Source organism: Musa acuminata, chromosome BXJ3-1 (assembly GCF_036884655.1).
Source record: "Musa acuminata AAA Group cultivar baxijiao chromosome BXJ3-1, Cavendish_Baxijiao_AAA, whole genome shotgun sequence".
In the NCBI taxonomy this organism is placed as follows: Eukaryota; Viridiplantae; Streptophyta; class Magnoliopsida; order Zingiberales; family Musaceae; genus Musa; species Musa acuminata.
Window position 1 is genome coordinate 7,148,963 of NC_088349.1, and position 16,013 is coordinate 7,164,975.

The following is a 16,013-nucleotide window of genomic DNA, read 5'->3' on the forward strand; positions in this document are numbered from 1 at the left end:
GTCCGTCTCGTGGGTCCCGCTATGGCTTCCACGCTCCCGCTGCGCCTCCTCATGTGATTACAACTTAATCATAGGCACGCAGGCCCGACAATAAACGAGAAATATAATGGAGGTTCGCAGACCTCAATAATAATAATCACAAGTACACACATCACACGGTCCATGATCATCCGTCCACTCATCATACATCACATGTATAAATAATCATCATCATGTAGGACTACTAGATAATAATAAAAATAATAATCAACTAAACCTTTTAATTAATTAATATTTTCTGAAATCAGGGATATATAGGGAATTTCTCAATTCCTAAGGGTATTTTCGTAATTTGGACAAAAGACAGAAACTGGAATTTCTCAAATTCCGAGGGGCAAAATTGTCTTTTTCCCAGAAAACCCTAATTCCCTCTTTCTGCTGCCGCTGCCGCCGCCGGCGGCCTGTGCGGCGGGGCGAGGGCGCTGCCCTCGCCTGCAGGCGGCACGCTCGCTGGCGGCGCTGCCGCTGCAGGTGGGCTCTCCCTTCCGGCGTCGCTGCCTCCGCAAGCGGTGCTGCCCCGCCGGGCGGCCGCCCCTGTGGGGGGGGGTTTCGCCCGCGGGAGCAGCGGCGGCAGGCGTCGCGCGTCGCTGCCCTGCGGCGGCAGGCGTCGCGCGTCGCTGCCCTGCGGCGGCAGGCGTCGCGCGTCGCTGCCCTGCGGCGGCAGGCGCCGCTTCCTTTCGGCGGTAGGCGCCGCTGCCCTGCGGCGCCTCTGCCCGTGGGTTGCCAGCCCCGCCGGCAGCAAACCTGCTGCAAGCAGACCGCTGGCCGGCTGCTGCAGGCACTGCGCCGGCGTTGTGCTGCCTGGCTGCGGCTGCGGCTGCAGGTGGCTGCAGGCATGCAGATCGAGGGCAGCAACTGTTGCTGCCCTTCCTTGCTTTTGCGTCAACGATTTTGACGTCAATATTCTTCCTAAACACAACACACGCAGTTCAAAAACCAATCATTCGCACGAACAACCTGGCTCTGATACCACTGTTGGGAAATCATAGGGGGGGCGACATCATATGCGCAGCGGAAGAACAAGAAAACAAAAATCCCCGATTCCCAAAAAGATGTTCATCGTCGTGCGAAGATTGGTGCGCAAAAATCCGCAAAACACAAAACTGCATATAGAGATTGTGTTACCTAGGGAGATCGTATATCCCTGTTTCCTTGCAGATCCTTAGGAGAGGGTGAAGGAGGTCAAGCGTCCTCCTCTCTAGCGGTGATCCACACAGCAGGGTTGCGACGATGCTCCTCAAAACTCCAGGCCTTCTCTGAGGTGGAGAGGGAGAGGAGAATAGGAAGGGCAAGCAAAGACTCTAGCCTATGAGGCTGTGAATCCCTCCTATTTATAGAGATCCCGTGTCAAAACCCTAATGGGTCCTTTCCCTAGTGGGTATTGGATCTGCATCCAATAAGACAAGGGCTCCGTCGGATATCTCATATCCGAACCTCTACTCATCGCAATGCCTACCATATGTGTGTGACCCTCTAGGCCCAATATCGAGCTGGCCGTGAGTCATACCTGTCAGAACTCCTTCTAACTAAGTGAATTATTATCTCTGTAATAATTCACTCGACTCATCGACTACGAAAGTACTAGGCCACTACGCCGTAGTCCCCAGACGATACAGGGGAATCCAATCCATTGGACCTGTCTGTCCTCAGTTACCATGTACCTATAGTCCCTCATCCATCTAATATCCCAGAGACCGTATATCGAGCATGGTGCTGTCAGACCCATACGGTTTCTACTCGAGTCTCGCTCTAATCGGATTCTCCCGGAGAACTCTTTCTCTCTCAACCCGAATGACCTTGGCCAGGGATTTGTCTGAGCAAGAACACATGGGATATTCCTCTCATGATACCGAGAGTGGATGATCCTCTATCGACACTCAATAGCCCTCGTAAGGTCGACTACCACTCCCAATGACCAGCTGTACTAGATCTGGGAACAGCCAAACCTATAAGTCTGGTATCAAAGAGTGGAGCACTCATACAGGACATCCTTGGTGTCTCAAGTCTAAGAACCAGATACACCACTAGGACTACGGAATCGTTGTCTGACAATAAGGCATCATCAACCATCCAGCATTCCGTAAGCGGATCAATCAGTGAACTCATTCTCCAATGAGCACCTGTACTGTATCCCTAGTGTCCCTACACGAGCAGCTATGAGACCAGCTGCATCCATCATATGGACGGGTATACAGCACACCAGTCTATCCGGTTATCACGATGTCCCTCTCGAGTAACCTATGACCGGGATTATTTAGGATATGTGTTTAAAGGTGAATCGATCTCATTATCGTGATCTCATCACGATCCGATTCCCATTGCACAAATCCAAGGACATCACAATATATATGCATTTATGCAATAGTTATAAAGTGATATATGCCAAAATATAATAAGCAAAAAGATTCTGTATCAAGTCACACGTGCCATCACTCACGTGATTGGCTTGCTGGGCACTTATGACTAGCACTTCCTGGGGCGACCCTTGAGACTGCTGAAGTGGCCGACTGTGGTGGTCCGATCGCGACGGGATTCCCATTTCCTCCGGGAGGGGACTCCTCGCCTGGGCGTTTTGTGGGAGGCCTTCATCTTCGCACCTGCACACAGGTTGGGTCAGGAGAGTTCGGCCGGACTCCTTTGACAATCAAGTTAGTGGATAGTCTTAGGGATTTTTTCTCCTTCCCTTTTTTTCGAAGTGCGAGGGTTTTTATAGTGAAGGTTGCCGTCGCCTGATGTGCCCGCTTGTAGGAAGTAGGATCGTACCCCCGGTAACGTCTGACAACGGTGTTGGCGTAGCCTGAAGGACCGAGCCTGAACAGGATGTTAATGTGCCTCGACCGGCGTTCCAGTTTGTTTGACCAGGTGCTGTCAGGTCAATCGAGGCGCAATGCGTCATCTGTTTGACCAGGGCAGCTGACGTCAGATCGGGTCTTATCTGGGGCAGCTGACGTCAGACCGGGTCTTATCTGGGTAGCTGACGTTAGGTCGGGTCTTATCGCCATTATTACCCTCATCAGATACCATTAAAGATTTAAGATATGTGAGATGAGTCTGATATAATCTTTGCCTTCTATTTTCTTACCACAATCAACTAATAATTTTTCTGTTAGATTCTTTCAGCACTTCTACGGCAAAGTAATATTTACTATTAAAATATATAAGTCCAGTAATCTACCTTAAGGCATCAAAAGCAGTTGATGCTTATAATTTGTTGTCGGAATGCTCAGATGATTTATGTCTTATAATAAGACTTATTTAGATTAAATATATTTGCCCAATTTTTTTGACATCGACACATGATTTTGTTGACCTAAACCATTCTTCCATGCATAGCATTCATGTCAGAAGCTTCAGCTGAGACCACACTAAGTTGGGTGTTCAAACATCGCAACGTATAAACCAAGCGAGAGAATTGGTTCAAAACACCATTATTGACCTATGACAAAAGTTTAAGGAGTAAATAATATTATATTTTCGGATGACATATATTAAGTGTAATCCACAACTCAACAAATTTAAATTTCTATGATTAGTTTGACCCAAACTCAAAATCAATTTAAAATTCTCACCATAGTACTTGGAACAAGATTCACAAAGTTCGAAAAGAAGATGAATAAGGGAAGATGATTGAATCACATATAACTATAAAGAAAAATATTAATAGAATATTCATTGGGTAGCATATATTAGAAGAGAAGGATAATAGAATTCAACAGTGTAATATCATTTCAAAGACAATGAAAACGTTTATGCTGCCTCTCAGACGTTCTTCTAGATGGCCTCATTATGCACATTTGACAAAATACCATAAAAAATATATATTATTTTTTTCCTATGAGTGGTCAAATACCTGAATAAGGATTCCTAAACTAATGAATAAATAGATAAAATCTGGTCATAGGACGTGACTGTTGTAAAACCACTGCAAGCATCTCACCACGCATAACGGACGGCGATCTGGTCAGTGTCCACTGGATCGGACGGCATAGAACTGATGATGGGCTTCCTTTCCCTACTTTGACTTTGACCCATTCCGAGGCGAGCATTCTACGCTTCGTAATCACTTGGCTCAACAAGAAAGAGACCGGCCATCGTGACTGGATCGGACGGCATAGGATGGATGATGGGCTTCCCCTCGCTTTCTCTCTCTCTCTCTCTGGCAGGCCCTGCGGTCGCAGGAATCGGTCGCTTCCTGTCGGAGATGCCTGCGATCGGGAACACCAAATCATGACGTGTGCATTTGGAAACGGCCGCTCGCCTTTCTTCTACGAATCGCAACTACTTAGAGAGAGAGAGAGAGAGAGAGAGAGAGAGAGGGGTTCGGTTTGAAGGAATTCCGTGGTTCTTACTTTGAACCAATCCCTCTTTGACGGCTTCAGTGCGTAAGAGTGAGAAGAATTGGTGGAGTGGAGGGGTTTAAAGCAAGCGTCGGTTGTCCATTCCTGCCATCGCGGCGGAGTGGATCTTTGATCTTGTAAAAGGTTCGGTCTCGGCTCTGTTGAGTGCCCTAATACTTGCTTTTCTTCCTGCTTTTTCTACTGCGATTAGGAGTGATTCATGTTGTTCTGAGGGGGAGATCTGATGAATGGTTCTGTCGGATGTTCTCTTGAAATGGATCAGATGTTCTTTGCCGGTGGTTTTTCTGGTTTGCACTTTGGATCGAGCAAGTGAACTATTTATTCTTTGGATGATGTGGTGGAAGCGTGCTTTTGTTGTGAGTTGATGTAGGGGTAGCTATTCAGTGGCACTTCAGAACTTTGAGCGGGCAACAGTAATGTTCTCCTTTGATCCAGCTAGGCCTGATCTGATCGGGTTAAGCATCGGGAAGTAGAAGCGCGTTTATTCTCTTACAGAATGCCACTAGTTGCTTTTTATTCTCTTACAGATGGTGTTCTTGTCCTGTTTGCCCTTCTTAACCAAGTAGAATATCTCGGTTGCTTTTTCTTTAATGACACAAGCTATTTTTATCTCTATTTTCAGAGGAGGATGCGAGTTTAACTATATTCGCAAAATCCAAAACATCAGGAGCCCTAAGGACTACCTACTCGAGCTGGATTTTGATCCTAGCCATTGTTAGTGGTCACAATTCTAGAATGATTAATTGAAAATAGTCACTCTAATTGGGTTTTTTTTTGTAGCAATAAACACTCACTTTAATTGTTTTTCTGGGTTCAAAGTCCGCCTTCATCGATTACCCTTTGCCAAAAAAAAAAAAAATGATATATGCATATCACTGTAATTGTTTTGACAGTTTATATATTTTGCTCCTCCAACAGATACTCTATCCAGTGCTGAACTTGTGTACTTGTAATAGCTAATGCTATGATTTTGTTTCATTGGACAAAGTTGTCTGTCAAAGTATAGTCTAGACTATTTGGTTCAGAGGAAGTCTGCTGATGTCCTTTGGGCTCACTTCATGAAATGTTAAATTAGAATATTACAATATTTACATTTTATGGAAGTACCAAGTCATAAAGTACCAAGTTATAAAGTACCTAGTCATAAAGATACTGTTATAAAGTACCAAGTCATCTGCATGTCTCAGGGTTCACTTGGATCCCACATGGATGCTGTACAGATGCACTAAATTTGGATCACATTTGATAGGATGTGCCTAAACTTTACCAGTTTACAAAGTTGATGAGCTTGTTTAAGCGTAACTTGTCTTCAAGGCAAAGTTTCAAATATGACTTGATATAAATTAATAATATGTATTTTCACTGATTGCTCATAATTTATGGCAGGTTGAAGTAGCATATGCAGAATTTCTAACTGTTGTGGTTCATCAGACAAGTAAAACATGCGGTGTTCCTGTTTTGGTGCTTTATTCTCTCGGAAACAACATCTTATCGATTCTGAAAAGAACCTAGAGGGTAAGAAAATTTAGAAGCTTTTAGAAGCATCTTACAAGCAACAAAACAAGCTTTCCAATACAAGCTTTTTAGAAAGCTCATTATATGCTGCATGAAGGATTGTCTTTGTTTCTATGTTGGTGCTTCTCTCTGAGGTTCATTTTAATTAATTTGCCTCATGTAATATTTTAGGTAGCGTCGCATGTGATTGGTAAGGCATAACATGACATGCAAAAGAAAACCACACAGTTGAAATATAGCCATGTACCTGCAATTTTTTAATTGTTCTGTTTATGGACTTTGCACCTATTTTATCCTACAATCTCTTGCAAATCCCCTGTGCATGTTTTACCAATAAGATTTTTCTTGTCACAGGATAGGTAATGTAAACTGACAGTTGTTGCTTCAAAATTCCTTTTCTCTATCCAGGGTTTTCATCAGAAAACAATCTAAGTCTTTTTTCTTACATCGAGCTAAAGTCAGCAACAGATAATTTTCATCCAAGCAACAAGATAGGTCGGGGTGGTTTTGGAACAGTGTACAAGGTACACATCAGAATCTAGTTGCTGTAGCTTATGATGTTTATTTTTAAAAAAACACAGTTTCTGTTGCAGAAATTTGCATTTTGGGCTTTATATGATTAATTGAATGTTCCTACAAGTTATTGTCTTTTAGATTCACTACGTGATCAGGCTTCTAGTTGATTCAGGGGTTCTAGGGACAAAGAAAACATATGGCTTCAGACCTAGATGTTTCATTGCATGTCTTCCTTTTTAGTGTCATAGTACTTAATTTATCAACAACAAAGGCAGACCTTGAAGATTTTCTTGGATCCTCCTTATGATATGCCTCCATATGATTTTCCAAGTACGGAAGAAAAGCTGCCCTACCACAAGGGCTTAAAGGCATGCTCAGTGACTGTTTATTATAAAGCAATTACCATTGAAGTTCCTGGGAAATTTGTTCAATGTGTCCTGTCTTTTAAAATTTCTATATACTTTTTCTATGCAACCATGGCATCTTCTGTTTAGATTTAGGACCATAGGTTTAAGAAAGCACAGAAAGCAGTATTTGGAGGGATTTTGGCCTCTGATTCCCTCTTTCTGGCATGAAATTGAGGGAAGATAACATCTTAACTGTCTTAGAATGATGATTCTCGGAGAAAACAATATTCATGACATAGACCTTGTCTTTTCTCTTGGAAGAAGCTACAGTTTGCACTTGTGCTTTACCTTGCTTTTGCATCAAAGGGTTGCATCGAACAGGAATTATTTCCTTTTCCCTTGTTTGGAGAAGTTTTTTGCTGATAATTTATATATTAGGTTAGGTTGAAGTAGGGTCAAATTTAGTTTCAGTTCAAAAGTCAACTGTTGCATTGGCTGTCATATTACTTGATTAAGAAGTCATTTCAGATACAAAATAAATATCCAGGGTTTTAATTCTTGTCTTTGTTAGCCTAGTAGAGTTCCGAACAAGGCCAAAGAAGGTGGTGCTTCTTCTTCCTGTCCTTCTCTTCCTTTTTTTCTTTGCTGTTAAATTCTACACCGTCTCTTTATGTGACAACAGTTTTTAGAAATTCAATACTGTTGTAAACATAAAACTTATCAGGTCTATGAGATGGGAAACATGATTGCAACTGATAGAAATATTTTAAACAGATTTGATGAATGCTCAAGAACACAAGGGAATTTTCATTATGGACACAAAAATCTGGTTGTACATTTACACCTCTGACACCGTAGAATCAACTAATAATGACCTCATTGTTTAAGTTTCCTTCATCAACAGTTCTATGATGAAAAGCTCATGTGATTTTCCCTATGAGTAGAACATTTCTTACTTTTCTTTAATTCAACCTTTATAATTTGTGCTTAGATACAGATATATTTATCATTTATGTGATGCTTCTCGTTTGTTGACTCCTTTCACTCATGTATCAGGGAATTCTCAGGAATGGAATAATTGTTGCAGTCAAGGTACTTTCTGCAGACTCACGGCAAGGGGTTAGGGAATTTTTGACTGAGATTGATGTTATAACAAACATCAAACATTCAAACCTTGTTGAGCTGATTGGTTGCTGTGTCGAAGGCAGTAATCGCATTTTGGTTTATGAGTACTTGGAAAACGGTAGTCTTGATCGTGCATTACTAGGTAACTGTCATATCTTTGCAGGATTTATGATAAAATCAGCACAAGCAACTACTACTGTTAAATTCTTTCGCCTTTCAGGTTCAAACAGTGATGCAGGTAGGCTGAACTGGTACATCAGATCTGCAATTTGTATGAGCATAGCCAGGGGTCTCATGTATCTTCACGAGGAGCTTCAACCACCAGTTGTGCACAGAGACATAAAAGCTAGCAATATTCTCCTTGACAGGAATTTTCTCCCTAAAATTGGAGACTTTGGTGTGGCTAAGCTTTTTCCTGATGATATTACTCACATCAGCACACGTGTAGCTGGAACAACGTACGATTTGCTCAATTTTGTTGAACTTACCTAGACTACATTTTCTTAATTGAGTTCTAGTTGTTAGAGTGTTTCCAATGACATATTCTTTAATTCATGTTAACACCCTGTATCTTTTACAGAAGAACATACAAAAGGTCACTTGTTTAGTTATGTTGGTTGTTTAAAAATGAACACAAAACTGAAACAAGGAAAATTTGACTACAATTTTTTAGCCATCAAACACTCCATCCTATCAGATGAGAGTCTACTGTTGTAGTAAACTAGCACCGGATATGTGCAAATGCATGGTATTATACATTGGCACAAGAATAATGTAGGCTCTTAGTACAGTTTACGGGGAAAAAATATTATGCACGAGAAATAGGAAAGAAGTATAACTTTGATGTTAGGTCTAATGTTTAAAGGAAAGTACCTCATAAGTATAATTTTCCTTTAAAACTGTTCTATGCATCCACAAAAGCTAAGTCAAAAACTTCTGAGAAAGGAAATGTAGTTGTTAAGTCTTTTTCAAACTAGAAATTTATTTTTCTCTTGCTTTGTCGGAAGCAACTCATGAATGGCAGAATGAACTTCAAAGTTAAAACTAAGTGGAAAAGAAGCACATGAGACAAACAATTTCCTTGTTGCAGCACATAATGGTAATATTTTCAGCGATCTTCTCTGAAATTTGATTAGTAAACATCAGGCAACAATGAATGTGAATATGAACTTAGAAAAATCTGCTTATCAAGATCACTTCTGAACATCTAAATCATCCTTAATCTTATTCTCATTTCATATGGTACTGCTTGTATGTGTAAATATGTATATTTAATTTCAGTGTATATGCTCTTCAATAGATTCATCTAATTTTCTTTTGGTACTTATTGATGGCAATATTTGATGCAGGGGTTATTTGGCACCTGAGTACGCTTTGAAAGGCCAGCTAACTAAGAAAGCAGACATATATAGTTTCGGAGTCCTTGTTCTTGAAATAATCAGTGGCAGAAGTAATTCCAAATCATGGTCAGAAATGGGGATACCACTCTTGGAATGGGTAAGGATTCATTTCTACTTGGTTTTTTATGATATTGAGATTTAATTATATTTCATATGATCTTTTTAACTTTTGCACTGCATTATGTTATTCTTTGTGGTTTAATTTATCTTGCATTAATACTGAATGAATTATTACAAATTTTTTATACAATCTTCTAGTTTGAGATAATCCGTTAGATTTTCACACTGAGTGAGAATATAGAATATGTTGTCAAATTTAAATATTTATTTATTTCCTAGCGTATGTTCATTGATTCTCCTAAAACCCTACATTGGCACAAACCTCATTTACTAACCATCCTTTAGCCATGCATATGCATATGCATATAAATCTAACTACTTGCTCAATTTCCTTTACTTTTTGTGTGTCCCCTTGTCATTGGGCTTTTATAGATTGTTCATCAACTTTTTCGAGTTAAAATATTATGATATTGGAAACAAACTCATAATCACAATCACTTAAAAGAGCAGAGAAATTCTGATACATGTATTAAACAGATACTAACTTAATGGCCATGTTATATTGAAACTAAAACAAGTTAAGGAGCTGGCTATATTATACCGATTAAATGGATATCACATGTATTGGTTTTATCACTGAAAATAATTAAGTCAGCAACTCAAACCTAGAAATCTCAGAAGCATATATGAGAAGAAATGGGGATAATAATAGAAAAGGACAATGTGTTCTACTTATGAAAATTAAGCAAGTGGCAACTTTCTGTACATTAATATATAGAGTTAAGACTTTAAAACATGTCCAAATTTTTAGTAATTCTGACACAACTGAACTCAGACCTATCTTGTTAGGAAGATTTCAGATGGTAAACTTGTACGAACATGAGTACATGTCAGTTACATATTATTTTAACTTTTAACTATAGCCAACTCCATTTAGAAAAGGAAAATGGATCTAGACAAACATTTTGCAGCCTGCTTGGATCCTCCACATCGTTATGTTATTACCTTGAGCATGTTCCCCCTTACCACTTATTGCTACGTTTGAACAAATTCAACAGATAAATTTTGAAAGGAAAAGAAAACTGCAAGTTCTGCTATATGATAAGCAAACACAGGCATCAACACATACCCGAAAATTTTGCACGCACACTGCTGCATTTTCAGAAGTAGAAATTCTTCCTTTTCTTGATATTGTCCTGACATTTACGTTGAAGATGTCCAAAGCTGACTTTAGATGCATAATGGATGTTGAGCAAGAAAAACGATAGAAATATGACATTTTTGTTATTGCACTTGTTTTCCTTCAACGTCCTTCTTGTCCTAATACTGGGTGGTTGGTTTCTATGAGGCCTTCGTCAATACATATGCACAATGTGCTGTCGGTTCTCTTTCTCTTTTATGTTTCAGGACTAATTGTCTTCTTGATTACATGCTTTGCTTTCAAATGCTGAAGTTAATTTTTCATATCAATTCTGCTGATGTCAAATAAACTTGCATATGGATTCGCAGACATGGACGCTTCTTGAGGAAGAAAGGCTAACTGAGCTGGTAGATGCAGCTCTGAAGGATTATCCAGAAGACCAAGTGATAAGATACATTAAAGTGGCCCTTTTCTGCACACAAGCAGCAGCAGGCCGGAGGCCATCCATGTCCCAAGTAGTGGAGATGCTGTCCCGGCCGGTGCTAATTAATAACCAGGAAATTACACGGCCTGGCTACATGGAAGACTCCGGGAAAACTAGCAGAGGTACGAGAGCAACGAATTCCACTTTCTCCCGGTCAAAGGATTCAACAAGCGGCGACACGACCACCCCATTCTCCCTGACTCATGATACCGTCACGGAAATGTCTCCAAGATGACTGTTTTTTGCACATAACAAGTTATATATATATATATATATATATATATATATATATATATATATATATATATATATATATATATATATATATATATATATATATATATATATATATATATTAAAAGCTAACATGCCATCACTGACGGCCACGCAAAAGATAAAAGTGAACTATAACAGAAGATTAAAAGAAAAGGATGGAAATGATTCTGAAATGGCCTCCACGTGGTTATCATAGTATCATGGATGGTTCCCAGTACAAGTCAACATGGCACACATCTAAGATGAAGCAGCTTAAGTTGAGGGCTTGCTGTTTGTTGTGGTTTCTGTAGTGGCTGCTTCCTGTTTGGTCCCGGTGGCAGCAGCTCCATCTTTAGCTGGGGCAGGTGGTGGAGGGGGCTTCAGATGTGTCGGTGTATTATGCTTAAGCTTTGCCAATATCTGACGCATTCTTGAGAGGTCAGTCGGCTTGCCAGGCTTTGGTCCTTGTACAACCACGATTGATGGCTTCTTCTCTTCTTTCTTTCCCCTCTTCTTAATGCTCGGTATCTCACGTGGTATCAGCTCTGAGATTGCTTTCCAGTAATTCTGGTCTGCGTTGGCATAGAACTTCTCCTGATCCGCCACGAATAGCTGGGTGACAAATAAGCAACAAGTTGGTCCCTGTACAACGGCTGGGTTTACAAACGAATAGAGCAAGCAATATTACCTTCTCCCTTTCTCTATTTTGGATCTTGTTTGTCTCACGGTTCAATTTCCTTTTCTCGTTGAATGCTAGCTTGTATTCCTCAGCTTCCGCTGTAATTTGATTCCGATGCTCCTTTTCCTTCCTTTCTTTCTCCTCAAGAAGGATAGCGTTTTGACTGCATGTGTGGCTCAAGTCAAGCCAATACATTTTCTTTCAACAAACTATAAAGATAATAGTATGCCACAGCAGTAGCTAAAATGTGCATAAGTCTCTTAAACCTTTTAACTCGGCACTGCACTGATGTGTTCAGATCTGAAAGGTAGGATCCCTTGTGAATCAAGTTTCAACAGCACAAATGACTTTGGCAAACAAAATGTTTACTTCCTTTATCTGAAACTCAAAACATCTCTGGATGCAAAACTCAATAGATAATTACCAACTTTTCCATCTAATCGAAAAGACTATCTTCCCCTTAGTGAGATCAAGAGGCTAAGCGCCCGCCTTAGCACCCAAGCATGGCGGGCGAAGGCTCAAGCACCTCAATTTGGAGTTCGGGCAGGCACCTTTAATTGAGTGTCACTTAGGCGTGCACTTGGGCACCTAGCCCAAATTGATCTAAAGTAGCTTGAGTTGAACTCAAACTTGGTTCAACCACGCCATTAAACACCACCCCCTCGGTGTACTTCCCTCTCCTTAACCTAATCCAATGCTTACTTAGTGCGTGTGCAAGGCGACTGGATCTCAAATTCTCAACACATGTAGAAACCAGCGGCTGTCATTCGTGCATAAGGCAAGCGACCCTCTGGCAATGCCTCCCCTCTCAGAAATGGAGGTACCTTCCTCTCTTTCCTCTTTCTCTCCATCCTTTTCCCCCTCCTAGTTGTGCTAGCATTCGCACTCTTCACCGTGTTGTCCCCCCTCCACTCTCGTGACAGAACCTTTCTCTCCCGGTGGCTCTTCACGATTGATGGTACAACCACCTTCCTCCCACTGATCATAGTTTCATAAATTTGGACTATGCAATCTAGGAGTTTGATATTGCTCGTCTTTAGAATCCTTGTACTACATCACATCCGTAGGCCCTGAACCAAACCATGACATATGCTATCATAACAGCCTTGGATCCTTTCATCAGAAAGACCAGTTCATAAAATCAAATCTAAACCGATCTATTATAATTCAAGCTAGATTTGAATCAGAATACAGTTGCAACTCTATTTACACTTTAGAAGTATGAAGAACTGCAATTGTTCCTCTAAACAGTATCCAATTTACACTGCACAAACATATCTATGGAAAAAGCCTGTATATTCTATTCTAGTATTGCTCGTTTCAGCTTGCAAAGGTTACGATCAAGTAGTACTGCTAATCTGCTACCGATTCTATCACACCCTAATCCGTGACACGCAAAGACCAAAGAATCAAAATAAAGACTAATTGAAAGCGCCAATTTCCCTGAACAATCATAAACATCAGCTTCGATTCGTTGCAGCAAAGATCAACTTCCAAATGCTAGCAACTAAACCTAATTCGGGACCATAAAGATCACCAAGAGGAGCATCTCCCAACTCTAAAGTACACCCAACAAAACCAAGAAAAATACACAAGAAATTGTAGCATCGAACAAGAGGGTCAAGCAAAGGAGGACTCACCGGCGCCATTCCCGCAGAATAAATCCTTCCTCCAGCTGCATCTCGCTCGGTGGCGGCAGAATCGGCCCGTCCGAAGTGAACGCCCCGTCATGATCCACCTCCCCGTAGGCCATCCCGTTAGGTTCGGGCACCGAGGAGAAGTCGGAAGGGTGCGGGTCCGCGAGGAACCCGTAACCCTCGGGCAACGGGGGGGAGCTGCCGCCGTCGCCAGAGACGTGGAGGACGGGTACATCGTGGAACCCCCCGTATCCACCTGATGGGTCGTCGGCGACCGGGTCCTCGGCGTCGACGTCGTCGGGAGCGGCGGCGGGCGAGAAGGAGGAGGAGACGGCGTCAAAGCGCTGGGAGGGGAGGCGGGGGTCGTAGCCGACGTAGCCGTCGTCGTCGTCGAAGGGGCCGACGGAAGCCCTGACCGCCACCTCTTCGTCGTCGAGGTCGAAGACATCGTCGAAAGAAGACGACATCGCTTCTCTTTCCCTCCGTCTGAAACCCTCGACACCTTTTGGCGTCGGGTGAAGCAGAACGCCGCGGAGCGATATAAAGCAGCAGCGAAGCGAAAAGAAAGAGGCGGTTCGAATGATCGCGTTTATTTTCTTTTGTTACCCCTTTTACCTTTTTATCCTAAACAAGTTTCAAATATCGTAATTGCCCTTTCAAATTTAAAAATAATTTTAAATCTAGAAATAAATAAAATTAAAAAAATATATCTTTATTATTCTTATAATCATAATAATATTTAGCTAATAACAGTTAATGAATTCATAATAATAATCAAGATTTTAAATATTATATTATACTAGTATATCAATAGTATGGTACGTACTAAACTGTTTCGAATTGTATCGAACGTATCGACACATAATACACAAAAGTATACTAATATATCATCCTACCGGTTCTCTATTGAATCAGTACATATCACTCGTATCAGATAGTATGATATAATATTGTAAATCATGATAATAATATACATAGACCTAACGACGAATGATAAATCTTTAGGATCATGAAGGTGGGTTATGTTATATTTTGGTGCAATGAATCAAGTATAATAGATGATGAGATAATCTCGATAGATAAGTTTTTAAGCTATCTGTCTTAAAAGGAGTAGATTGATTTGAAGAAAAATATATCCTCTACGTTTTGCTTTGTGATATTTTACATAAGAACATTGACCCATCGTGGATCATACTGACTCACAATCCCTAACATCCGTGCTTTTTGACCCAACTGAGCTCTCACATAATTTATTATACTGCATTGAATATAAGTAAGCAACCAATTGGGTTGCATAGGCTTGTAATAGATCGTCTTTCTTTTCGTGGGAGGATACTTTCCCTCCTAAATTATCTTATGTTGTTGACGACGAAGTCTAAGGGAAAGGAAAGGAAAAGTGAAGAAATGAGACATAGATTTGCTTTTTGAAAATAAAAATTATATCTATAATCCAATTTGTATATAATGTATAATTGGAATTGGTGTGTGTAGCTTTATATTGGCATTTGCATATCACTCCTTCAATTTAATGAACCATAATTTGGATTTTTATTTTTTGATGAAATAATAGATGCATAAATAAATTTATATTTTATATATAATAAATAAACCTGCATAGTCTAGACTCATGTAGTAGATTGTGATTTCTCAATATAGATTTAGTGTTAGTCTCACACATTTTAATTTTGCAAATTTATACTAGAGGTTAGTAGTGTTAAATTTAATTATTAATATTAAGCATCGAAATTGACTTGACTCGACCAAAGGTATCGATTAGTAAAAATTTTGATAGTTTATCGTAAGATCCTAAACTTGAATTCTGTCTTTGTAATTTATCTTTTTCATATATTGTCATGCTTTGAAATCATAATTATTTGTTTCTAGTCTGGAGACCTTCTTGATTTAGTAGCAAACATTGCTGGCTTACTTTTATTTTCTAGTCAACTGTACCTGTCAAAATATAATTGATCAAAATTATTTACCATATCAGAAGGAAAGCAGGATAACATTTATAATGATAGCAAGATCATATAGTTTCCTGGGTAGGTAAGTATCCCAAGCCAGAGACAAAGGAATGCCACATATTGTAGTGACATGACATAGATACATACATGGGAGATTTTTAATTCCTGCAAGGATATGTCAAGCTTGAACATTCCAAATAATAGTACTGTAAAGAGGACAAAAAAAATCACATAATGGGTCATTAGATCTTTTGACAAAACAACATACTTGATTCTACTGTAGCCTCTTTATTAGATATGAAACAATATGATGCCTTAATCAGTGTGCAGGTTATATATATATATATATATATATATATAGAAAAGAATTAAAACTGTCAGATAAAATATCTATGGTTTCTGGAATCATACATGTGTTGACCAGCTTCTGTGCTTTTGTGAACTCAAAAGAAAACTGTGCAAGTGGAGATCATATATTGCTTCCTATGAAATT

General features: G+C 40.1%; 2 protein-coding genes across 2 annotated transcripts; one reads left to right on the forward strand and one right to left on the reverse strand.

The window, feature by feature from the left end:
- The first annotated feature begins 4,347 nt into the window (after positions 1-4,347).
- On the forward strand, positions 4,348-11,256 carry LOC103983028 (putative serine/threonine-protein kinase). Its single transcript, XM_009400165.3, has 7 exons — positions 4,348-4,520; positions 5,784-5,912; positions 6,321-6,436; positions 7,832-8,042; positions 8,121-8,358; positions 9,250-9,397; positions 10,870-11,256. The coding sequence occupies exons 2-7, from the start codon at positions 5,840-5,842 to the stop codon at positions 11,218-11,220; spliced, it is 1,137 nt and encodes a 378-aa protein (XP_009398440.2). The 5' UTR covers positions 4,348-4,520; positions 5,784-5,839; the 3' UTR covers positions 11,221-11,256.
- Positions 11,257-11,403: 147 nt separating this feature from the next.
- On the reverse strand, positions 11,404-14,111 carry LOC103983018 (clathrin light chain 2). Its single transcript, XM_009400153.3, has 3 exons — positions 13,560-14,111; positions 11,929-12,082; positions 11,404-11,852 (listed from the first exon to the last, which is right to left on the reverse strand). Exons 1-3 carry the CDS (start codon positions 14,021-14,023, stop codon positions 11,514-11,516), a joined length of 957 nt encoding a protein of 318 aa, XP_009398428.2. The 5' UTR covers positions 14,024-14,111; the 3' UTR covers positions 11,404-11,513.
- Positions 14,112-16,013: the final 1,902 nt, after the last annotated feature.

What these genes read in the sequence shown, in the direction of transcription:
- LOC103983028 (XM_009400165.3), top strand. Translation starts at nt 5,840, where the DNA reads ATGCGGTGTTCCTGTTTTGGTGCTTTATTCTCTCGGAAACAACATCTT. An exon ending in TCTTGATCGTGCATTACTAG is followed by an intron (nt 8,043 to 8,120) that starts GTAACTGTCATA and finishes TTCGCCTTTCAG; the next exon opens with GTTCAAACAGTGATGCAGGT. An exon ending in ACACGTGTAGCTGGAACAAC is followed by an intron (nt 8,359 to 9,249) that starts GTACGATTTGCT and finishes TATTTGATGCAG; the next exon opens with GGGTTATTTGGCACCTGAGT.
- LOC103983018 (XM_009400153.3), bottom strand. Translation starts at nt 14,023, where the DNA reads ATGTCGTCTTCTTTCGACGATGTCTTCGACCTCGACGACGAAGAGGTG. An exon ending in ATTCTGCGGGAATGGCGCCG is followed by an intron (nt 12,083 to 13,559) that starts GTGAGTCCTCCT and finishes CCACACATGCAG; the next exon opens with TCAAAACGCTATCCTTCTTG. An exon ending in AAAATAGAGAAAGGGAGAAG is followed by an intron (nt 11,853 to 11,928) that starts GTAATATTGCTT and finishes TTTGTCACCCAG; the next exon opens with CTATTCGTGGCGGATCAGGA.